The 26,732-nt window shown below is 30.6% G+C and overlaps 2 protein-coding genes across 4 annotated transcripts; one reads left to right on the top strand and one right to left on the bottom strand.

Annotated features, from left to right (window-relative positions):
- Positions 1 to 185: 185 nt before the first annotated feature.
- On the bottom strand, positions 186 to 1,674 carry LOC110665008 (protein RADIALIS-like 3). 2 transcript variants are annotated; one of them, XR_002496779.2, is made up of 2 exons: positions 1,185 to 1,671; positions 186 to 421 (listed from the first exon to the last, which is right to left on the bottom strand). XR_002496779.2 is itself a non-coding variant. In XM_021824944.2 (2 exons), exon 1 carries the CDS (start codon positions 1,539 to 1,541, stop codon positions 1,284 to 1,286), a length of 258 nt encoding a protein of 85 aa, XP_021680636.1. In that variant the 5' UTR covers positions 1,542 to 1,674; the 3' UTR covers positions 186 to 421; positions 1,260 to 1,283. The 2 variants fall into 2 exon arrangements, 1 of the variants encoding a protein (XP_021680636.1); XM_021824944.2 differs by having other exon boundaries at positions 1,260 to 1,674.
- A 17,269-nt stretch (positions 1,675 to 18,943) lies between these two features.
- LOC110658231 (U-box domain-containing protein 5) lies at positions 18,944 to 26,732 on the top strand. 2 transcript variants are annotated; one of them, XM_058153198.1, is made up of 7 exons: positions 18,944 to 19,684; positions 20,599 to 20,681; positions 21,716 to 21,793; positions 22,370 to 22,555; positions 22,922 to 23,029; positions 23,742 to 24,907; positions 25,637 to 26,732. In XM_058153198.1, exons 3-7 carry the CDS (start codon positions 21,737 to 21,739, stop codon positions 26,394 to 26,396), a joined length of 2,277 nt encoding a protein of 758 aa, XP_058009181.1. In that variant the 5' UTR covers positions 18,944 to 19,684; positions 20,599 to 20,681; positions 21,716 to 21,736; the 3' UTR covers positions 26,397 to 26,732. The 2 variants fall into 2 exon arrangements, with proteins under 2 accessions (XP_058009181.1, XP_021671442.2); XM_021815750.2 differs by lacking the exon at positions 20,599 to 20,681 and having other exon boundaries at positions 18,945 to 19,684.

The raw sequence follows: 26,732 nt of genomic DNA, 5'->3' as shown, positions 1-26,732 counted from the left end.
TATTCTGGTTCTCTGTATATATATATATATATATATATATATATATATATATATATATATATATATATATATATTTTTTTTTTTTTTTTTTTTTTTTTTTTTTTATCCCATACTTGATAGACTTATAAATAAGATTTACATAAGAGTCACAATGTGAGTGCCTGCCTGTCAGGGACAAGAGTATATAATCCCTTCTTCAGGGAATAGAAGATATAAAACCCATCACATTAAATTAATTAGAAAGAGGAAATACAAATATACAATGACATGACAAAGAAGAAGAAGGAGAAGAAGATCGAAGGAGGGGCACAAGAAGGAGAAACAAAAATATATAGTGGAATTTCCAATTTTTTTTCAGCTCTCAGTCCTGCGACTGAGCTACAACTTGAGATTAAGTATAGCTTTTGACACGTGTTGGAGCCTGCATGGCATAGAATACGGAAGAATAATAACTTTTTTAGCCCAAAAGAAAGCAACATCTAACATGTGGATGTAGTATTTGAAGTAATAATTAATAAATATTGCAGCCACAAGGTCCAGATAGATTGGGAAATGCATTCGGCCATTGTCATGAATGTTAGAGTAAGGATAAAATACCATCAAGTTACGGTTTGCATATGAATACTCATCAAGATCATAAGTACAAGGCCAATGGCTTAGATTTGGGGTGAAAACAGATCGATTAATCTATGTTTTAGTCATTTTTAAAATTTTTATTTTTATTTTTTGGGTAGAATTTAATTATTATTATTATTATTAACGGTAAGAGAACATTGGGCACCATTAAATAGCATGTTACCCAAAAAATGGGTAACGTTAGATCTCATGTGATGCGAGCTATCTTTGGGTTAGAAACAGGATAGAAAGTTGAAGAGATTACGTCTCAGGGATGGCTTTTTCTATTAAATATATATGTTAAAGCAGTTAGGTGAAGATGGGGAAATCGGTGGAGCACATGAAATGATAAAACTGGCACACTTCTCCATCTCTACTTTCTTGGATTATTCCATGGTCCCATTTCAATTATTTATTCACCTCAGGTGAATGCTCACTCATTGCTCAATTTTAATCAACATTAATTTACCTATGTCCATGAAATGCCAAAAAAAATTTTTTTCATTTTTTTTTTATGAATCCTTTAGTCTTGATATAAACTTAATTAATTGATAAAATGATATTTTTACCTTATGAAAGAGCTGAGATACAATGAAGCTATGAGGCTCTGATAGTACATATATATTGCTTATGCAGTGCATTACCTCTGCACTTGAAAGGCAATGCCATTAGTTGGTGCTTCCGCTGGACCTGTAATTCGGAAATGGGACTCTGCCGGACTCAATTTCCCTGACGTCCTTAATAAGAATTTCGTAATGCCTCTTGACTTCCTCTGGAGATTTCCCACCTACAGCATTTGCAACATTCTGCCAGCGATCAGGAGTGTCCTTATCGTATAAAGCCAGGGCCTTTTCGAATAGCTTGTTCTGCTTGGATGTCCAAGAAGAGGCAGAGTTTCTTGAGGAGGTGACAGAATTGGATGCCATTAGTTTATAGCTTGAAAGAATGTGATTGAATTTTGAATCCCTGAGAAGAGAAAGAAGATAATGGGTTGTTGTTATGGGAGGTGGAGATCGCCATGGGGAGCTCCTTATAAGCAGGAGGAAAAAGGGTGGTGGGGTTAAGGGTGGGGGGGAATATATCCCCCAGAAGGGTAGAACAATGAGTGACACGTCCCCTTTAGAACCACATGGTGCAATATGGATGTGGAGGACAAAGAACAGCAAGTGAAAGAGAACAATCAGTATCTAAAGGACAGTCTCTTTATTTTTCCCGAATGAAATTAACCATATTCTTTGATTTTTTCATCAGTGGCAAGTGGGATTTTGATTTCATATTGATAGTTACTGTTCAGAGGATAATAATATGAAATGTAGTACAACAGCATTAGCTGGAGCAAACCTACAACATGTAGTGTTCTGGCAATGTTGTGGACACAGCGGTAGCACCAGCCTCTAGAATATGGCAACACAAGCCATAATTTAAAAAAAAAAAAAATTAATGAGAAATAGACATGTTTGAATCAAGTCAGGTTTAGGTATCTCTTTGATCAGATTAAAAGCAATCGATGGCAGAACGAGGGATTTATAAGGAAAAAATTTTGGTTTGCTGTCAACATTCATATTCCTCTACCCAAGCTCTACAGGTTCGACGCAAAACTTGATCTTTTTTCTCCCTTTTTGCTTGAACCGGATCAAAATCAAATCCGCTTTTATGTTCAAACCGATATTTTCTTGAAAAAGAAAATAAAATTCAACTGTTTAATTGACTTAAATAGGATCGAATCAAGATAAAAATCAAAATCGAAATTGGACAAAAAATGAAATAAAAAACCTCAGCAGTCCAATCTTGGATTCTCAAATTCAAAGATTAAAACCGATAATTCAGACCAAAAATTGAACCAGATCAAACCGGCCGCTCGCCACGTCTAAGTCGTACCACCTTGTTTGATTGCACAATCAGTGGAGGTAATTCGTGTCGTATGAAGAATTATCGTCCTCTTGTGGGTGTGTGTGTGCAAGTAGAACAGAGTGGAATTTGCTTTCTCACCCACTCTGCTATTGATATCAAAATTTATGTGAATAATTTTCAATTAAAAAAAAAAACCACTTTCGAGCCTTGAACTTTTGAGATTTATCTATACAGATTTTATTTTTCAATCATATACTATTTAGTACATGAATTTAATATGTTAAATACATTGATTATAATTTATATAATATATAATGTATGGAGAGATGAAAAATATTGACTTTACCCAAATTATAAAATTATATGCAATAGCGAATGGTAGATATAACAACAATATCGACCGAAAATTCAAAGCTTGATATGGATTGAGATAAGGGATGATTGGACAGTATGCTACCGCATGCATCCGCCATACTACGTTTATCTCCCTTATCCTGCTGCCTCTGTGGTTTCAATGGACTAACAGTACTGTACTACTACCTTTTGAGTGGGTGGGTGTTGGATGCTTGAAATCAGAGCTGCAGCTTGGATTATGATCAGGTTTGGTACGTTTACAGTTCAAGCTGTGTGTGTTTTTTCCTGTCAATGTGAAAATTGATTGGACCACTTAAAATCTATGAAGATCTTGTTGTTGATGAATCTTATCAATATGCATTGCTCGTGTTTTTATTTTTCCCTTCATAAGTACATAAATTGTGACTCTTGATGCTTCCACTTGCAATATTAATTATTCCAACCAAGACATGCATGGACTGAATTTCTGGCTGGAAAGTTAAAAATATATGGCTGCTTCTAATTGTGAGCTATATTCTCCTTTTAGTGCATAATATCTTGGCAGATCCTGAGAACCTCATCATTTGCCTACCGAGCAAGTTGGCTGCACGAACTGGCCTTTTGCAAGTGGAATTGGTCATTTCTTGTTTTGTTTCACTTCATCCATGCCCTTTACTTTTATATGATGCTCATCATTTTGACTTACTTTTATTGATTAGGCTCCTATTGAATTTAAGCTTATATTTTTATCAAAAGATAGAGATTTCATTAGATTTAAAAAAAAAAAAAAAAAAAAAAAAAGGTCTTAGAGTCCAGGTGCATGGTTTATAATCCAATTTTAAAGGTCTATGACTAAATATATCAACCTAATACTATTATGCAACTGAAGTCCATTAATTCCAAGGCCCAAGGCCTTTTCAGCTAGCAAACCATTAAGGAATTCGGTTCTTGCAAACCTCAGAAAAGACTCGGTTCTTGAAACCTAGAAAGGATTTGACGAAGCTCCCTCTCCGCCAAAATTCAAATGCACAATGGAGCTCCAAGCACCTCATCGGCATGCATGGTAAGCACCAAATGTTGCAAAACCAGGGAGGTAAACACACATAAGAGTAGAAAACACGTCATGGAACCCAAAGCAAACCAAAGGGTCGTTCGAAGGACAGCAACCCACCGCATCGGGAAATGATAGAGGTGATGATGGCATAGTACATCGGCATTCCATTCGCACCCTGCCTATTGCCCAACACCGTAGAGAATGGAGGCCACCACTTTCACACCTCTGGCCTAACGAATAAATCACACAGTGGATCTTCACAAGAGAGCAGCTTCCATCCTCGACGATTAATGCAAAACCTTAATAAGGAGTTCAATCTGCAACCACCGCCCACAAAAGTGACCCAAAAAATCTATATGCACCCCAACCAAAGACGGTGAGGATGAAATTCACAGTCGGTCACGAATGAGAACTTCCCTCGCCCAAAAGGGGCAGGGGAGAGCCAGAAGAGCCAACAAGCAAGCTCCTTTAATTTGAGCAGAAAGCCGGAGGACAATAAAGAGGACTTTTAGAGAGAGAATGAGTACTTACTTGAGCTTATAATTTTACAGTTCAATATATATTATTGAATCAAGTTTATTGGTAATTAGTGTCGATTGATCTCTGGTGAGGCATTTTTGCATTGCATGACACGTTAGTGTTACCGAAATCACTACAGCTCTGGCAATTTGTGTTCAAGATTGCATGGTTTGAATTATGGATAACTGGCGATTTAGCACTTCAAAAGACTAATGTTCCAAAATGCGACCAACTATTGATAGAGAATGAAACAATTACAACTACAATCACAGAAATCTCGAAAAATATGGCATTTCTATTACCATATATATATGCCTATTGCTTATGCCAAATTCGTATTTTCCTTTTTTTTTTTTTTGTCATTTGATTAAAATCCAATTGATTAAGGTTTAAATCCATATCTCACACTCCTCAATAATTCAAAACTCATTTATTGGTATGTCAATATGCTGGATTCTACAAAAGTAACTTTTAAGTATGGGTGATGCTTAGGCAGGTTCGAATTTGAATTAATTCAGATTCAAAATATTTATTTTTTTAATATAGATTTAGATTTTTTTTTATAATCAAAATTTTATTAATAATTAGGAATTCGGTATTGTTCGTTTGGTATTTTATTAATTCAGTATTATTTTTTTAATTAGTAGAAATTTAGCATGAACATCGCCATTTAGCATGAGCATCGCCTTCTATCCTAGATCAACTAGTCTTTCCTTTACACCCAATATAAATATCGCTAAGTGAAAAAAAAAAAAAAAAAAAAGAATAAGGTTCAATTTACCTCTGTATTTGATGGGAGAGGTTCAATTTAGTTTATTTTTAATTTTTTATCTAATTTAATTCATAAGTTTTGATTTATGCTCAAATTAACTTAATTAATAAAAATATTATTTTTAATATTAAAATATAATATAAAAATAATTTATTTAATAATTTAATTATAGAAATTATACAATATAAAAATAATATTTTAATATCATTTTTAAAATATTTAATTATTTTATTTAAATAATATTTAAAAATGACTTTTGTTAATATTAAAATATTATTTTTATATTGTATAATTAATTAATTAATTTTTTTATATATCAAATAATTTATTTAAATAAATTATTTAATATTTAATTATTTTTTAATATTAAAATATTATTTTTTATATTGTATAATTAATTAAATAAAAATATTATTTTTATTATTCAATATTATTAATTGGAATAGTAATAATTTTTAATTTTAATTAATTATATGAAAATATAAAAATATTTTTTTATATTTTCAGTTTAATTAATTATATTAAATAATAAAAATAATATTCTTATTTTTATTAATTAATTATATAATATAAAAATAATATTTTAATATTTAAAAAATAATTAAATAATTACACATTTTTGTTAATTGGACAGTATAAATTAAAATTTATGAATTAAATTAGACTAAAAATTAAAAATAAGCTAAACTGAACCTCCCAAGGGGTAAATTAAACTTTTATTCCAAAAAAAAACCCAACAACAAAGATGCACCTCACTGTCACACCAAGAGACGATAAAACCAGAGGCCAAGGTGCATAGCATGACAAAGACATGAGCGAAAATATGAATACCCAACAAGCCACCAGACCAGCCATATGCCATGGTATCCATTAGCCAAAATTCTGCACAAAGCTCAACCAAGGAAACCTGCATATAATAAAGGAAAGAACAGTACAAAAACGAGCCACAAAACCGCCCAGAAAGCAACAACAGCAAAATACTCAAAGAATTGCATAACCAATCACCGCCAACCCAGCAAGCAGCAGAGCAATATGAGGACCCCGCAACCGCACACATCCAGAGCAACAGGACCCCGCAACAACCCACATCATACCTTTATACCACCAAATCAAATTCATTGCTTCAATTTTCACCATTTCCTTTGTCCACAAAATCAACTTCTGAGTCAATTTTACATGGTACAATCCATTATAAATAAAAAATGCTTCAAAATTCAAGTTGAACGAGACATTTTTTAATCAAATTACAGGAACTAATCCTCAATTTTACAAATAAATGAAGATTTCAAATTGATAAAAATAATGAATCATCTAAACATTGGCGGATCAAGTAAAAAATTACAACCCCTATCCTACCGTAATTGTCAAATGGCTTAATTTCTTTTGTACACACACAATAATGCCAATGGAAACAAATTATTAAGATAAATAATGTCGTGAAAATGTGAAAGGAATACGTAATATCCTATGATACAATTTCTTCCCGATATTAGAATCCTGATAACCTCAAAACTAAAAGGAATACGTAATATGGTAATATCCTATGATCGACTGCCTGGGATATGTATAAAGATATGATGCAATTCTTGTGAGGATAACGAGGGAACGCGAGCTTTCAAGTTTCAACAATAGGTTCCAAAATGGACCGTTGGCCCTGCACTTATTCATTTTGTGGTCTTCTTAGCCCATTGGCCCATTCCTAGACTTTCATTTTATGGAAAAGATAAAAGCAAAGATGAAGCTTATATATAGTATTTGAAATTAAATTTAATATATTTTAATTAGAAAATTTCTAAAATAAATAATTAATTTTTTAAACTACCCTTTTCAACTGTTTTTAAATTCAGTGTTTAAATAATGTTTTGGCATATAATTTTTTTAAATAATTTAAATCTTTGACTTCCTATTATGAGAGACATTTAATTACTGAATTTGAATGACTTTTTATGTAATTCATGCATTTTATATATATAAAAGAAATAAAATAATGTCAGAATTATATATATATATATATATATATATATATATATATATATATATATATATATATTTATTTATTTATTTATTTAATTTTGTTGTTGGGTCGGCAAATGATAATTGTTATGATTTCTCTCCTCTTTCCACTACTTTTCTAGTCAAAGGAACACCACTTGGTGAGAGAAAGATCGTGAAAGAATTTTCCACAAGCATCCAAATTCCCATTCTTCTTATCCAACACTACCCAAAAATATATAAATATATCATAAAAAAATTAAGCTAAAATTAATAAAAAAAAACATGCACAAAATATTTTTATAGAAATTTTTATCTACATAGAATATCAATCAATTTATAATAGAATTTATTATTTTTATAATAAAATTTATCATTATTTTGATAATATATGAATTAAGTGATCAATATATGCACTTTTCCAAGTGGTGGATTGAGGATGACTCCGCACTCAAGCGAAGCAACTAATCGCCTTGGAAACATTCGAATAAATGTCAACATTCCAAACAGTCATATAATTTTCAAACTATATATAATTAAGCAAAATCATCACAAAGGAACCACGGAAAATTAAGGTCAAACATTCCAACATTCAAAACATAATAATTATACAAACTCATTGCTTCCTCCATGTACACCACTGAGATTATCTAAATTTATTTGAATTAAATTACAAATAAATAATAAAATGGAAAATAATTTTACGTTTTATTTTGTGTATAGTCTAAATCCATAAATAGAAAGAATTTAAAATTTATAATTTAGGATTTAAATTTATTCATTAAAAAAATAATATTTTTTTTTATGATAAATTCTTATATCTATATTTATATCTGTTTAAAATAAATTTAGATCTTTTTTTTATTAGAGTTTGTGTTTGTTAGAAACAGATATTTTGAATATGTTAGGATTTTGTTTTTTTTTTCAATATTTTGAATGGACTATTTGATGATTTAAAATACAACGTGAACTATTAATTCTTTTTATTAGAAACTTTAAAATCTTTTATCAATAAAATTTAGTAGTGTAACTTGTTTTGCCATTAAAATTATTTGATTGTTTAAAATGAAAAATGACTACTGTCCATAAAATTATTTTAAATAAAAATTATCTATATTTATATTTTTTTCTCTTATAAAAGGATTATGTTATATTTATCTTATGATTCTTATTAATAAAAGGACTAAATTTATAAGAAAAAAAATAATAAATCTAAATAAGAAATAATTATAGTTTGTGGATTTTATGTGTAGGGAGTGATGTTGGGGCAAATATCACCTGTAATCATCATAATTGTATCACACATAATTTTTAAATAATTATTTTATATGTAAATATAAATATTTTAGTATAACCTCCAGTATTGTAGGCTTTGCATAGACACTTTCATTTTGTGACAATCCGACCGTCACCTAGATCTACAATTTTTGGCAGCAGATAAGCTGCCGGAATCACGTCAGAACCGGGTCAAAGTTATAAGTTATCCTATCATTTTCAGACTCTTGGGACGTGTTCAAAGCTTCAGAATTGGCATAGGTAAACCTAAACTCCGAGCTTCTTTAATTTTATAGTGCTAGGTTTAGAATAAAATTTCATAAAATATTCGTAGGTAGCTAGAAAATTATAATCATTTTTGCATTAGCTCTATAATATTGCTAAGGATTGCATAATAAAATTTTAGAATTTTTTAGAGCTCATTTGAGTTGTTTTTGCAAAAAAGTTAGTTTCAAATATTAAAATGTAATTTTTAATATTTTGAGTATTGATTGTTTTGGACTGCCCAAGAGGGGCCATATGATGTTGATGAGATATGATTGTGTGACTTGAGATATAGAAGTGTATTTTTGAATCATTTTACAGGTTTGATAGGTTCAGATATAGGGGTAATTCTGTCTAATTTTCGGCACAACTTAGGGTATATTTAGCTCTTTTTTAAGCTTGTATTGGGTCAATTATATTAAATAATTATAATATAATTGTCAGGTGAGCCAAGACAGCCTTCCCCCGTCGCCCAGCCACCGCAGTGACCTCGATTCAAGTCTGTAAGTAGAATATTAATTTTAATTATAATTTCAATATTATATATATTCAAGACATTCTCATGCATCATCTATAGATATATTTATATAATTAAATACTAGGCACATTTTATGTTACATCTTTAATTGATGAAATATTTATGGATGTTGTTTTATGGTAATTTGGAGCAATGTGCGTGTGTTGGCGTGTGTGTGGTGTGGTATTGGTTATGGATAGGACAGGTAGACGTGGCTAGAGCTTGACTCGCTGAGACTTGATTATTTATGGATAAGTAGGGGTAGGCACAGCTCGAGATGATCTCGCTGGCCCCCGCATTTGATTTATTAAGCGAAAGTTCGGCTTGAGAGATACTCACTGGCAGAAGTTGGATTAAGAGAACTGTATAGGGAATCAGCTCCCATATATGTACTGTTTGAACATTATTGGGTGTGTGTGAGTGCTCCAAATTACCTTTTTGTTGTTGTTATAATGTGATTTGTATGAAAATTATAAAGGTGTTACATTCCACTCTTTAGGATGTATTAGTTTTAGATAGCTATATAAATTATGGTTAAAATCGGTATTTTATTCTTTAAATCGAACGCTCGCTCATGTTCACATTATTTTTTTATGATACAGGAGATTTCTTGTTGAGTTCTAACCTGCCTCTCTCCTTCACAAACAATCTATTAATATATGTTATACTCGTATAATTTTATTAAATTATAGACTCTGTATGTGTTATGATTATTTTAATCAATTTGAGACTGTAATATAATGTTATGTTGAATTTGTAAGAACATTAAATGTATATATGTGTTTATGTGATTATATTAAATGAGGGAGCAGAGCTCCCATTTGATTTTATGATATTATGAGTATGTTGAGGGTGAGCTGAGCTCCCCAAATTGATATATATTGTATTTACAGATTAGGTGAATCAAAAACTCCTCGTTGGGTAGTCCCAGTTATGGCTGAACTTTGTCCAGCTGTTTTTCTTGAAATTGTGCTCAATATGGGCCTTGGAATTGAGTTAAGAAATAACTAGGCTTATTACAGGCCTCGGGGGCTTTAGACTGGCCCAGGTCTTAGTATCGGTCCGACCTATAGGTTAAGTCGTGACAATAACTAATAAATTTTTTTCCTTTTTTATGATTTTGTTAAAAAATAAAATAAAACCAAAATCTTTAAGTTTGGATCTTCCATTAATAATTTAATAATTAAATATTTATTTATTAATATCAAAGTAAGTTTTTAATTTTAATAAATTTTTTAAAATAAAAAAAAATGCCATGTATTGGCTGCGCCAAGATAATGTCTTGGCCTCTTGGGCCTTAGAGTGGTGGGTCCTAATAATGGGTACTGCTTTGCTAAAGTGGTGGGTGGGTGGGTCGTTCATCTGAAAAAAATGGTGGGTCCTAAATTTTCAATATGCAACATTTTTTTTTCTTGCAATTATCAATTCCCAAAAGTCGCTATTTGGTATAAAAAATATCAAAAACAGAAAAATAAGCTGCGCCAAGATAATGTCTTGGGCCTTAGAGTGGTGGGTCCTAATAATGGGTACTGCTTTGCTAAAGTGGTGGGTGGGTGGGTCGTTCATCTGAAAAAAATGGTGGGCCCTAAATTTTCAATATGCAACATTTGTTTTTCTTGCAATTATCAATTCCCAAAAGTCGCTATCTGGTATAAAAATATCAAAAACAGAAAAATAAATTTTTAATATGCATTATAATAAGGTAAATATACCACAAGTTAAATTATATATATCATATTATTTATAAGAAGGTAAATATTCCACAAGTTAAATTATATATATTATATTATTTTAAATTTATAATAAATTAGATATGTCACGACCCAACCTATAAGTTAGTAAGCCTAACTATTCATTTATTTAACTCTAAGGCCCATTTGGGCCCAATTTCAAGAAATCAACCGGACAGAGTCGGGCCATAAAGTGAACCTTTCAACGGAGAGTTTTTGACTCACCCGACCTGTAAACAAAATATATCATCAATTGGGGAGCTCAGCTCACCCTCCACATACTCAAATCAACATAAAGATAAATGGGAGCTCAGCTCCCTCATCCAATCCATCAAACATGCATTTAATAATTTTACAGGTCCACATAACAATTTATATTACAGACTCGAATCATTTAAATATTTCTAACACATACGAAAATTCTAGAAATTTGTAGAATTACACAAGCATGAATAAATAACCTGCGAGGGAGAAAGCAGGTTAACCTCAAAAATATCCTCCTATGGCCTGGAAAAATATTGAACAGGAGTGAGCGTTCGACTCAGAGAGTAAAATATCAATTTTAACCATAATCTCTATAACTATCTAAAACTAATGCATCCTGTAGAGTGAAATGCAACATCAATAACATTTTCACATCATAACATCAAAAAAGTAATTTGGAGCACTCACACACCCAGTAACATCAATCATAATATATATGGGAGGATCCCTATCTGACTCTCTTAATTCCAAATAACTCGGACGGACTTCCACTTAATAACCAAATCGGAGTCCAGAACTCAAGTGTGTCTACCCAGGACCGGGTCCCATGAAGATCTCAAGCCGTCTATCCATAGTCCACACCACATCACACGCACGCCAACGCACACACACTGCTCCAAATTACCACAGCAACATACATGGCACTTTCACAGTTATGAATGCAACATAAATCGTGCTTAAAGTTTATCTACATAGATATATGCATATAAGTGATGCATGGACATGTTTGAACATATAATAATAGTGAAATTACAATTAAACTTAATATTTTACTCACAGACTTGACAACGATCACTGTGGTGGCTGAGCGGAGGAAGAAGACTGTCCCGACTCACCTGACAATTACATTACAATTATTTAATTCAAATGACTCAATACAATCAAGAAAAGACCAAATACATCATAAGTCGTGCCGAAAATCCGACAGAATCTTCCCTATACCTAGGACCTACCCAACCTGCAAAAGGGCTCAAAACACACTTCTATATTCGCAACTCATATATCCACAACTTAATCACATCACATAGCCCCTCCTGGGCCAATCAAATCAGTCATCCATCACAATATGTAAAATTTCTATTTAGTTCTTATAATTGATCATTTTTGCAAAAACTACCCAAACAAGCTCTAAAAATTCTAAAACTTTGCCCCGCGGTCCTTAGCAATATTACTAGGCTATTGCAAAAAGAATCATAATTTTCTAAGCTACTACGAATATTTTATGGATTTTTAATCCTATTTAAGCACTAGAAAATTACGAAAAAGTAAGGTTCAGGTTTACCTTTACCGATTCTGACTTTGGGGACGCGCTCGGGATGTCTGACAATGGGGGGTAGCTAAAACCTCGGTCCAATTCGGAGACTTTTCCAGAAATTTGGCCGAAATTTCTGTGAATTGATGATACCTACACGAAGCCCACAACACAGGGGTTAGTACATAAATTTTTCAGAATTTTCTAAGCTCATTTAATGCTTGAAAAAACACTACGAAGTTTTGTGGGACCCATCGAAAAACGGTATCAGAAAATTTTGAAATTTATATCCCCGCGAAGCTCTCGACGAGTGGAGCGCTCTGGTACTCTCGGTTTTCTTGTGGGGTTCACGGTTTGCGAGAAATCTAGCCCGAAAGTCAAAATGGGCTAAAACTTCCCGGGCAAAAATTGGACAAACTGCTCGATGGATTTCAGTATTTTTAGTGTCTATGGAAAGCTCTCGACGAGTAGATGAGTTTAGACACAAGACCCGGTCTGATTGGTGGCCGGATCGGCCAGATTTTGGCTGGGAAGACGAACGGTCGCGCGCGCATGGGCGTCGCTTTAGGAGCCGTTTTTCGGCGTTCCAGGCGGCGGCTGGCCGTGGGGGAGGGGTGAGGCGGCGCGCCGGCAAGCTAGGGTGGCAAGGGAGGTGGCGGCGCGGCAAGGGGAGGAGGGAGGAGAGAAAAAAGAGAGAGAGAAGGGGAGGAGGTCGGGACGCGCGGAAGAAAAGAGAAGAAGAAAAAGGAGCCGGTCCGATTCGATCGGTCCAATCCCGACCTGTTCGATTCAGCCGGTTTGATTCGGAATACAAAATTTTGAATTTTTACTCTGCCTCGGGGCCGAAAACGAGATCCAAAAATTTAGAAAAATTTTCAGAAAACTCAGAAAAATACGTAGACTCCAAATATATTTTTAGTTTTGCCACGTGGTCTTTAAATTAATTTTTAAAAATCATCAAAGTTTATATTTTCTGAAAATCGAACCCGATTTTTAAAATTCGAAAAATCTCAAAAAAATTCCTAAAATTTAAATAAAATTAAAATACCAAAAATGCTCATAAAATAATAAAATTTAAAATTTTGGGGTGTTACAAGATATAAATAAAAATTTCTTTAATAAATATATCTATTCTCACCTTAATATTGCTATATACATATTAACATTTTCCAATACATTAACCGAAATTTTAATTAGTAAAAAATAGAAATAGAAAAATCCATCCATTACCTTTTTTATACAGTAAATTATTAAAATGCTACAAAAAAACAAAGAGTTAAAAAGGCAAAAATATAATCTATAATCTTCAAAATATTACTTGTTGCAATTTAAAAAAGCAAATTGTTATTCCTCTTGAACGATTTTATAATTTTATTTTTAAAAAATTAATAAATCAAACCATATAATTTTATTAATATTTAGAATTATGGCCAAAGGTGATAACATAGGCAGAGCATTTTGTTTCATTTGTAGTTAATAAATTAGGAAATTTCTTCCTACACCAAGATGTGCAACATCCAATTAATAGAAAATCATATACATATATTTTTATAAGGGATTTACCATATTTTAACTAAAATGACTATTAATAATTGAATGGGTATATAATTTTCTTTTGCTTTTTATGGTTTTTATCCATAAAATTATATTTATATATTAGATTTTAATGTTACTAATTAGTAATTGGAATAAAAAATAATATTGACTAATTATATTATATTTTCTAATGTAAATAAAATTTGTCATATTTAAATAATTCAAAATTATAGTATAAAAGGAAAATATATAAAGAGATGTAGCCCAAAATTTGCAAGTAAACTTAGTCTACCATGCTACCAATAAATTGGCTAAAGATTAAAATTAAAATTAAATCATATATTTAAACTCCATTTATTTCATGAAAAATATTTTTTTAGAAAATATATTCCTGCATTTTCTGATGTTTAGGGCATTCAGGTCATTCAAGAAAGTTAATTAATAAAAAATATTTTTCTGATCAAATAGAAAACTAAGTAATTTAAAAAAAAAAGATTTTATTTTTTAAAAGAAGACGTTATTTTTTATTTTTTAAATTTTGATAATTTTATTATAATATAAGCATACTCGTACATATATGAAATAAATATATATCATTAATTTAATATTATAATTAAATAATAAAAAATATTTTTTATAAAAAATGTTTTTCAAATAAAAATTATTTTCTGTAAAATAAACGGAGTCTTAATTATAATTGTATTACCATAAAATATTTTTTTTTATCTTAATTTATAAATAACATAATAAACTAAATTTGCATAATAATTTCTCTAAATTTATTCACACCATTCTTCAAAATATACATTTACAGGTTTAACTCAATATAATAACTCCACAATAAGTACATTACTCAATTTACACGAGATTTTAAGTTTAATTTCCTTTTTCTATATTGTAAACCCTTATAATAAATTAAATAAAAAAACTGAATAGCTAATATATATATATATATATATATATATATATATATATATATATATAATAGACAAGTTTTCTCCTAGAGCTGTCATGTAAATTTTCAAAACCTTCATATTTATGTCACGTGACAACGTTTAAAATAATCAAGTTTTTTCTTGAATTATCATATAAGATTCTACAATCAATATATTTATGTCAAATGATAATATTAAATTTAATTTATTACATTACCACATATACTAATTATATTACTATATATTTATATCTCTATATATATATTTACATAATTTTTGATGTTTATATTTAAATATATTTTAAAATTAATTTACACATCTCAATTAAATTTTTCTCTAAATAATTTTAAGGAATAAACTTTAAATTTTCGCATTGAACGAAAGTAATAATAAAATAGAATAAATAATAAAATTAAATAATATTTCAGAAGTTTAATAAATTAAGGTATATAATTTTTAAATTAATATTTTAAATACTAATAATTAATAATTTAAAATATTAAAATTTAAGATTTTTTAATTTTATTCATCTTTAATCCCTTTATCAGCTTGTTACTAAATTGCCAATACTTAATATGTATTGAGCGATAAATCCGATATAGAAGCTTAAATTTTGTAAAGAAGGAAGAGGATTTTCCTTTGTTCAAATTAAATACTGATCCGACAAGACATATTTATTTCTTCTCGTACTAGACAAAATCTTAACCGAACTTGCAATTAAAAAAAAAAAACATATTATTATTAATGATGAATGTTTTTGTTATTTAAAAATAATTAATAATAATAATATCTAATTTAACTTATTTCAGTGATTGTAAATATATTATTTAATTAAAAAATTTAAGCATATTCATTATAGGGCTGCAAATTAATTTATAATAATATAAATTAATTATTTTTATTATAAAAAATAGAAATATTTCTGATAATATAAATTGTTAATTATTATTTAATCAATTAAGTCACAAATAAATTAAAAAATAATCTATCGTAATCCTCAATATATTTATTTCTTTCTTATTATATTTTTTATATTAATTAATAAATCATTTTATTTTGAAAAACCCAAAAAAAAAAAAAAATTGAACATCTAAACAATTTTTGCAGGATCCATCCAGGGGCTGATGGTCACATGCACGGTTGGATTTAGGGGTGGCATAGTACAAATCCAAGCCAATCTCTTTTTCAAATCGACGTCACAGCATTTTATGAATCCACTGAATTATATTCAATGCCCTGTTGAAATTTTTTTCAAGTGAGACTATCAAAAATTTAATCCAGAATGTATTAAAAGTCTTACAATTAATTAATTATTTATTAAAGAAGCAACTTAAAATTCTTGTAATGAGATCATTACATTTAATAATTATTTAATTATATTCTATGAGCCAAAGTTCAAAAAAAGTTAATATTTAATATGAATATATTATTTATATATTTTAATTAATTTATAATTATTAATATTTGTACCTAATGTATAATTAAAGATAATATAGTAAAATAAATATATAACTATTTTTTTTATATAACTGAATATCATTATATTCAATGAAATAAAATAAAATTCAACATAATTATATTAAAATTTTAACATATTTATAAGTCAATGTTTAATAAATTGAAATTTTAACATAATTATATTTTGTTGAAAATTGTATTTATATTTATTTGTTAATGAGTTAATATTTTATAAATAAAAGGAAATAAAATTTTTGTCAAATATTTTATAAATGCAAGTATATAAATTTTCTTTTGTCCTATTGACAAAAAAAATACGGATTCGGCCGTCATTATTATACAACAAATAATAACAATCCACTTGTATATAAAATATTAAAAACAGGACAAAAATTAATTCAAATCAATATTATGCATGATATTTCCATCAATCATAACCTTTGAAAAATATAACCAAGTCAAATGATACATATAACACGTTAATAGATATTATTAATCCCATAAAAATATTATTTAATATATACTTACAATATTTACAATTCGAGCTGTATCAATCATATTCACGAAAAAAAAAATGTTCAAACGTTTTATAAAATAATTAAATATATCAAATTTAAAATAATTAATAAACCAATTCAAACTATTTTTTTTTAAAGAAAAATCATCATCAACCATAAATAAATATTTTATTTCAAACATAGAAAAGTGATACATTGACGGATTAGTTGGTGAAGATTAGTAAATTATTTGTTGAATGTAGCCCTCCTTCTAATGACGTACAGAGTTGTGTTTTGACAAATATGTTACAACTATATATATATATATATATATATATATATATATGATGATGATGATGACCATTTCTTATTTTTTACTGTTCATGTATAGTGATTGAAATTACAAAATCTTAAATTCAAATATCAAACCAAATAGATAAAAAAAAAAAAAAAATGAAGAACTAACAAAACAAAACACAATGCAACAAAAAAGCAGTGCTTATAAAATTAGTGAGAGGGCTAACACATGCCCAATTGGGTGATGTTTTGAGTTTTGACTAGAATTGTATTACACTTCTTCCCTTCAACACTCAATAGCTCCGCGTGGATAAATATAAATTAAAAAACAATAAATAAATAAATAAAGGGTCTGCGTATTGAAGTGTGTCGGCCTTTCTTCGTCTTTCCGGTCAGTGTCACGAGCATATTCACCACAAGCATCCAACCACTGCCGCAGGCCCCAACCCCAATCCAGCAGTTTCCGATTTTGATTAACGGTCCTAATTCATCACAGCCATCACCAGCCTGTAACTGTTTTTAAAAATGACCTTTATAATAAACGCCAAAATCTTTATTATTTTAAATTATTTTTTTAATTAATTAAATCTTTACAAATAAAATCAAGAAAACTTAACAAAATAGTATGAAATTTATTTTGACTCAAAGAATGCGATGTACATGTGTTGTTAAAATGACTTAAATCAATTTGATTTTACTTCTATTTTATTTATTTTAATTGTTATCTTTCAAGCAATATCACTCCTTTTTAAGTGTAATTGGATTGAATAAATTTATAAATTTAATTGTCACTTGATTATATGTATCGACTCATCTAGAGTTTGATCTCTTTTTTTATTTTTACTTGATTCTACAATGTCTAATTATTTTTTATTAGTCTATGAATGCAGTTAAATTTGGCTCGTTATGACACAATTCATAATATTTTTTGAATCTCAAAGTGTGACATAATCTAGTACCATGTAAAATTTACTCTAACTCAAAAAAAAAAAAATATAACTTTCAATATCAATTTATGGGTTGAGTTTGAAAATTGTCTATGCTAAAATGACTTAAGGGTTAACTTCCCATACTTTATATTTCATTCATTTTACTTGTTGTTTCCTAATTAGAAAACTACAGTGACATTTAACCAAGCAATTAGAGTTTTTCTTTATTTAAATTTATGCCTTTCAATATTGTTATCTAGTGTTTTAGTGTTTAATAAATAAAATATTTAAAGTGAATTTTTAAAAATAAATAGCTTAAAATTATAAATTAATTATAATATTAAAAATTTTAAATATTAAATTTAAATCTTCTAATACCTAAAATCAGACTATTTATTGTCAATTGTTAATAATTAGTCGTAATTATTGAACTAAATAAATGTTTAACTTTCCTAATAAAATAATAAAATTTTTATTACATTTAGTTATTAATATTTCAAATTGAATTATCAAGTTTTTAAAATTTATTAATATTTCTTAAAATTTTATATTTATTGATAGAAATGGAAGAATTAAAATTAACGTAGTAATTTTGAAAGAATAACTAGGAAAGGATATGTGAGAGAAACGGAAGGGGTATTTTGGTAAAAGTGCTGTTATAGAGGTGAGCAAAAATGAAAGTCAATTTATTAACAGTTAGAAATATAAATATTATATATACTCTTGATAATTAAAGCATTTATTTATTTATTTTTTATATATAAAATAAAAGAAAAAAGCATTTGAAAAAAAATAAAAATGGTTTATCGTGTAGAGTGAGAGTGACAGCGACCGGCCACGCGACGGTTGCCTGTGGCTTTACCCTTTCACTTTCTTCATGGACGACCAATAAAACCTGATTTATTGTTACCTATAGTAGTAAATTGCACTGCAAATTTAGCTAGTTGACGGGTATCTCTCTCTTGATTTTGTCTAAATCATTAGATAAGCTCTCTCTCTCTCTCTCTCTCTCTCGGTGGTTTTCTTTTTCTTTCTTGCATAGACTTTGTTTTCCCTTTCGTTTTTGGGTTATCTAGTGTTTTTGTAGGGCTAAAACAGAACTTTCTCTCTTCTTCTCGTTCTTTCAGGGGTGAATCAATTCTGGGTTTTGGGCTTTGTGTTAATTACGGGGAAATATCCGTGGGGTATTAGTTTTAGTGGCGGGTTTTTGGAAGTTGGGGTTTGATGAGAAAGAAGATTTATGTGCACAGATTCTGTGTTTTGTTCATTATCATCATCATCATCATCTACAAATATTATCTTGGGTTATTGCTTTGGCAACTTGAATTTCACTTGTGATTGGGTTTGCTTTGGCTGCTGGTCTGTTTTTTAAGAGCTATCTGGTAGCTTCAACGATAAAGATACTGTGACAATTTTATATTGGTTGCCTCAACAAGTATGAGAAAAATTTTATGATTTTAGAATTGGGTTTTGGCTAGATTGGAGGTTCAAGCGCTAACTATTTGTTAAAAGAAGGAAGGAGTTCGCGTTTGATTGCTTCCTTAATAGCAGTGAAGGGAGCTTCTTGTTACTGTTGTTGTTTCCACATTAGTGGGTGAGGCTTTTTCGTTCTTTTTCTTCTTCTCTCCTCTCTTTCTTGTGCTTTTCGGGTTTGTTTCTTATGATAGTTACTAGTTAGTTAGATTGATTCGAAGAAGTTTTTCATTCTCTTTGGCTATGTCTGGTTAAATTTAATTCCACAAAATTTAAATTTTGTGAAATTTAATTAAATTTCATGTTTTGTTTTGTGTGTTTGGTTTGGAAAAAAAATAGATTTCAATTTCAGAAATTTTATTCCATGGAGTTGATTATAACTAACGCCAATTCTTGTCGAATTGGATGGAATTTGAGATGAATGACTTAATATCTTTTCAACTAAAATGACATTATCAAAAAACTTTTCTCTCAATCATATTCACTTTCTACTTATTTCACCTTTTACTTTTAAAGGACAATGAACATTTGTTGAAAGGTTTTTTTTTTTCTTTTTTTTTTTTTCTCGCATGTGAGTTTGATATCAAACTCCATTGGCTATCTATTTGTTATTAGTACGTTCGGACAACTATGTAAGGTATTTTGCATTTGAGACTAGTTATATTGTTATATAAATCTATTTTGTTATGAGACATGAGAATTTATTTTATATTTATTAATATATTATTAATTTAGTTTATATGTCTGTTAATTGTTATAAATTTTAGGTATAAGATTTTGCTTAGGAGTTGAGGACAAATTAATTTCAACTATAAAATTATTATATGGAAAGTTTAAGTTGTGTCATACTAAAAAGTTAGAATTATTGAAATGAATTCTAAGTTTGTGGTTGAATTGAACCAAACATTACAAACATTATGCCTAGGACAAAAACAAAGGGTTGCTCCCAGCAAAATTCTAAGAATGCTCAACAATTTTATTTATGTATCAAAGCGCTGTTTGGCTAATTGATTTTTTTTTTTTTTTATTGAAAAGGGTCTTAAAGTATGCTCCATAATCTAGTGAATCTATCCCGATAGTCCACTACTCAGGAAGACTTAAATTAACACTCCGAGTGTGTATGTCTCTCTCTCTCTCTCTCTCTCTCTCTCTCTCTCTCTCTGTACTTCAGTATTGTTTTTCAGTTGTTCAAATGCTTTTGGATTGAGGGGGAAGAGTAGGAAGATGATGGACATGATACAGTTGCAATTGGATATTATTTGAGTAAATATGGTTCCTAATTTGACATATGCAGCTCTGTTGTATGTACTGAAATCTGGAACCTAGGCATTACTTTATCCATGAAAATTTGTTTCTTTGGAATGTAGTAATGATTCCTTCAAGGCTGGTAATTTCAACTCTTGAGATCTTGAAATGGTGACATAGAATAGTTCCGTTTTCACTAGGGTTTTTCTGATAATCTTTCTGATGTAGAATAAGCGTTGATACTAAATTGATGTTGAACAAGCTGTAATACCAAATTGAAATTGATGTAGAACCAATAGAAAAAGAAAAAGAGGAACAAGGGGATGAGAAACAAATTCTTAAAAGAAAAGAGAAACATATTCTCAATTTTATTAACTCAAATCAATTGTCAACCATAGGAAAAGTCTCTACCAAAATATGTAGAGAACCTAGACCTATATATAGAGCATTTGCAATACGTTTAACATTAGGATTAGGAACCCTAAATCCAACACTAATTAGGAATCACAAATCACACAAATTCTTAAATAAAATAAAATTTTACTTCCTATATTTTTTCCTAAATTAGATAGTCCAAAAATCCCTAGTATTTCCTACATCACTTTTGCCATCTCGTTTCTCATGATTTTCATTCCCCAACAAGTTAATATATTATGAATCAACTTTGATGAACAGTTCATGTGTTTTGTGGCAATTTTGTTAGCCTAGTCCTTTCTTTTATATTGGTGTGTTTATGTTTTGGATAATTGATCAGTCCTGGCAGTCAACTGCTAATGCTATTACATCTGGCCATTTATAGTTTGGTGTGTTTTATGCATTTTGTTTCTTATCATAAATATCATATTTGTTACATTATATACTGGACTTTTAAGTAGGTTTTATATTTGAATTGCTAATTAATGTGCAGACCCTGCTTTCTTCCCTTTGAATGGGGACTGATGTTGCTGATGTAGTGGATACAGTGCCATATCTTTATTCCTTCAAGGTATAGTTATAGTGTCTCAAGTCAATATGCTGTTCAATTGAATTGTCTGCATTATTAACATTTGTATGGAGTATTTTATGGTGCAACTTTATTAATAAACTTTTTTATGTTTTGGAATCTAATTTATGTACTTTCCTGAATGAATTGGAATATTTATAGAATAAAACATGTGCATTTGTTGCAGAGGTGAAACTACATATGCACCTAATGTTCCATGTGAAATATTTCTCTTATTGTGATGTGCTGATATTACTGTCTAATGTGAACTTAGGAGTGTGAAAAAACTTAGGCCATGTCATTGCTTTTCACTGTTTTTGCCACATGGCCCCTTCACTGCACTTGAGTGGGTCAGAGTGCCTTCCAATTAAGTCAATCGGTACGGAGGAAAGGCTATAATTTGGAGAATGAAGAATGAAGTATTTCCTGTAAAATATAATTGTCCTTTAACTAACAAAGTTTATGTTGCAGGTTTTTTTTTTTCCTTATATTTTTAAATTCTATAGTTTTGAGCCTTTTTGGATTCAATTCTATTGTTTGCAAGGTAACTTAACATCTTAAATTAATTCATATTTTCAGGCACATCGTTCAATGTGCACAGAATTAATGAAATTGGTTGATAGAATTGGACATGTATTTCCAGAAATAGAAGCAGCTCGGCCACGATGCTCGTCAGGAATACAGGCGCTGTGCTTGTTAAATGGCACAGTTGAGAAAGCAAAGCAAATTCTTCGATACTGCTGTGAGTCTAGTAAACTATATTTGGTAAGTATCCTTTAATAATTTCAGCAAAAGAAAGTGGATGAAATAAAAAAAAATCATCATTATTGATATCTCAATGCACATGCATATACACATCCATGGGCAAATTTTATCCTTTTCAGTGATAGATGCTACAGACCCTTCCTCGTTGGTTCTCTATTGTTTTGTTTTATCCTTAAGAGTAGTAATCTCTGCACAAATGTTGCAAAATATATGTTTCCAGGATTTTCCTGCATTATAGTTTGTTACTATCTATTCATGCTCTTAATCATTCCATTTTTGTGTAAAAACTGATGTAATTAATTTTCTTTTTCTTCTTTCTTTCACTCTCCAGTATTGGTTAATACTGCTTTTTTGCATTATTTTCAGGTAATTACTGGGGATGTAATAGTCTCAAGATGTCAAAGATCAAGGAACAATTTTGAACAGAGTTTAGGCCAAATTCAAACTATGGTTCCAACTATGTTGGCTGCTGAGGTATGTCAAATTAAATGGGTCCTTGAGTTTCCTTTTTTTCTCCTTTTCTGTTACCTGTTTCCCAACTGGATGGCAATGATAGATATGTTTCAATTGAAAATTACCAAACTTGCAATTACTTGTGTCTGTAGTAATTGCTTAGATAATTTCCTGCCTCAACATATATTTTTGTTCCCTGATGCTACAACGTTTACCTGGAGCTCATTCAGTGTGGTGTGTGCCTTTCATACAACACATGTTCTACAGCAATGCATTACTAATTGTGCTGGCTCTCTCTCTCTCTCTCTCTCTCTCTCTCTCTCTCTCCCACCCCCCCCCCCCCCCCCTTGTGTGTGTGTTCATGATTTTTTCTCCTGAAATGGGTGTCAACTAGTCCTTGACAGTTATATTTAATGATCTGGTGATTGCTCAAAATTCCTGGGTCGAAAGTATGTGAAGAAGAATTTAGTTCCTTGTTCCCAAGTCATCTGTGTTCAATCTAGATGTTAATCTTAAATGTACCATGAATCCTGCTAATCCATGTTCCATTTTGCATCATTCCTTTGTCATTGTTAAATTTAGATGAATTGTTATTGGGGTTTCTAATTTATAGAAAAATGTCTGTGTTATTCTTTTTAGATATGCCCAGCTCTAATTTGTAATTTCTCTATTATACTTTCTATTCTTGATCTTCAGTTCTTTGGTGGAATTGATAAGAAACTTTCATTTGCAGATCTCTCGAATTATTGATGATCTAAATGCAGCAACATTTATGCTGGACTCTTCTGATGAAGAGGCTGGTAAGGCTGTTCGTGAACTGATTCAGCAGGGCGCTAATGTATCCGACTCAGTGGAAAATTCTGAAATAAAAACTCTTCAACTTGCTGCTTCAAGGCTTCATATTACATCCCCAAAGGCTATATTAATAGAGAAAAGATCAATTAAGAAGCTGTTAGATAAAGTTGGTGACAATGACCCTACCAAAAAGAAAATCTTAAAATATCTTTTGTATCTGCTGAAGAAGTATGGGAACTTGATTATGGAAGAGCAAATAGAGAATCCCAAGGCTGAGCGTGCAGGATCAGTTGTGCCCACAAACTCTAGCAATACTTCTGTATATAGTCAATCTGTTGAAGTAGAGTCTGATGTAGGAATTCCACGATATGAAGTGCACACTGATGTTCTAAATAGAGGTACACCCCCTGAGGAGTTTAAGTGCCCCATATCTATGAGATTGATGTATGATCCTGTTGTCATTGCTTCTGGACAAACATTTGAAAGGATGTGGATACAAAAGTGGTTCGATGACGGTAATGATACATGTCCAAAAACAAAAGTAAAACTGGCCCATCGTTCATTTATTCCAAACACAGCCATGAAAGACTTGATATCAAAGTGGTGTGAAAAGTATGGAGTCACCATTCCTGATCCAAGTATGAAAGCATTTCACTTATTGGACATGTCTTCTACATCCATTGCTAGCTTAGGCAGTTCTATGAATGATCTACACCTTCCACTGGATATCAGCAATATGTCACTTGGGTCTTTAGATGCTAGTTACAGTTCAGACTCTTCACGCACTAGGTTTTCAGATGGATCCAGTGTGACATTGGCAGCAAAAAATGATGATGGCCTTAGATTCCAGTCTTATGCATGCATAAATGAGAGAGATTCAGATTTTTTTACTAGACTCTCTGAGCTTAATTGGGGCTCTCAATGCAAAATGGTTGAAGATGTCAAAAGCCATTTGCAAAATAATCATCAATCCTGTCATTCTATGTCATCTGAGAATTTTGTTGATCCTCTCATTAGATTTCTGAAGGATGCATGTGAGCGACATGATGCAAGAGCTCAGAAAGCTGGATCTCAATTGTTACTTGTGTTTGTGAGCAAAAACAGGTATTTTGTTCTTTGTACATGATACTACTTATACTGGAATTCTTCAGATGCAAATGTTTGGGAATCATGAGTTATTAGCATTATTACTATTCTTGTTTATCTCACTTATTTAATTTTTCATGAATCTTAATACTGCCACTGCTAGTCAATGCCAGAAGAAAGGAGAGCTATTAAGATAAATTGCTGTTGTAGAACTAGTCAATGACATAGGTTGCTACGGAACTTAGTTATCTGCTCTATGATGATTGCAAATAAGCTAAATAGACCTATTAATGAGCCCAGAGACCCACCCTTTTTAACCTGTGAGAAAGCTTTTTGCTTCCAACTCAGACCAATTGAAAGTGGGTCAGGCTTGGGATTTTGTGTTTATTAACTGTCAGCCTGCCTGATTAATAAAATAATAATATTTAGTATAGTTTTTACTGTACTAAATGGGCTTGGCTGAAGTTATAGGCCTAGATAGATGGGTCATCCTGGGAAGGTTCAAGATTAATAAATCTCGACCTTTGTTTTGAACAGCTCTACTTGCTAATAAATGATGACTTAAAATTGAATTTTTGAGTTTTGCCCTTTGCTCATGTACATAAATTATATTTTTGTTTTACTTTTACGATGGTATTTGGCAGGTATAGCATATAATGGGCTTTTTCTCTGACTTAAGTTTACTCATATTTCTCTTTTACATGGATTTATGTCTGATACTTTCAATATTTCTGGTGCTTCATGCAGAAGTGGGTTACCATACTTGCATGAAGATATATTTAGTCTACTGGTGTCTTTCCTTGACTCTGAAGTAACTGAAGAGACTCTTGCAATACTGGAAGTGTTGTCTGACCATCCATATTGCACAACTAAAATCACAGGCTCTGGCGCTCTTGTTCCTATACTAAAGATTCTTGACTCACAGTGCAAAGAATTCCAGGAACAAGCCATTAAAATCCTGCATAATCTTTCCTCAAACAGTGACATATGTTCCCAAATTGTATATTTGGAGTGCATCCCAAAGTTAGTTCCTTTCATAAATGAGGGCAGAATTGCAAGACATTGTATGGTTTTATTGAAAAATTTATGCGATATTGAAGAGGGTAGGGTTGCTGTTGCTGAAACAAATGGATGCATTTCTTCCATTGCTGAGCTACTTGAGAGCGGCAGTCGTGAAGAACAGGAGCAAGCAGTGGCTGTTCTTCTTTCTTTATGCTCTCAGCGTGTCCAATATTGTCAGTTGGTCATGGATGAAGGTGTTATTCCTTCCCTTGTTGATATATCTATCAATGGAAATGATAAAGCAAAAGCAACTGCTTTAGAATTGCTTCGGCAATTAAGAGATATTGAGTATGGAAATGAACAAGAATGCTTTCGATCTGACGCTGGTGCCAGTAGAGATGAAAACCAGCACCCTAAAGAAAAGAAATCTTCCAAGACATCGGGATTTTTCAGGATGAATTTATTCTCAAAACATAGTTCTCATGCATCAAAGAAGAAGAGATGACACTCAGATCTGCCTTTTATTTGTTGACTTTGTGGTGATGCAGATTCTCTTATCATTACAAAAAATTGAATCAGCCTGGTGGAATATCAGTTTCTCCCTTGTTGGGTTGCACTTTTACCTGGAATGAAGCAGCAATATCACAATATTATAGCTAATTGTAGATTAGTTGGTAAGTGATCTTTTTTTTTCCCCCTAACACTAATTCATGACATGTAGAATTTGATAGCTTCATTATTTTCTGATGATGAGTGTGCCGCCATGTTCCAGCTGTATATTTAATAACATTGTATAGACTAGTTTAATGTGTTATTGATATCCTAAGTTGATAGTCTGAAA

The sequence above is a fragment of the Hevea brasiliensis genome, chromosome 9 (assembly GCF_030052815.1).
Source record: "Hevea brasiliensis isolate MT/VB/25A 57/8 chromosome 9, ASM3005281v1, whole genome shotgun sequence".
In the NCBI taxonomy this organism is placed as follows: domain Eukaryota; kingdom Viridiplantae; phylum Streptophyta; class Magnoliopsida; order Malpighiales; family Euphorbiaceae; genus Hevea; species Hevea brasiliensis.
The sequence above is the reverse complement of the archived record's forward strand: the minus strand, read 5'-3'. Positions and strand labels throughout refer to the sequence as shown.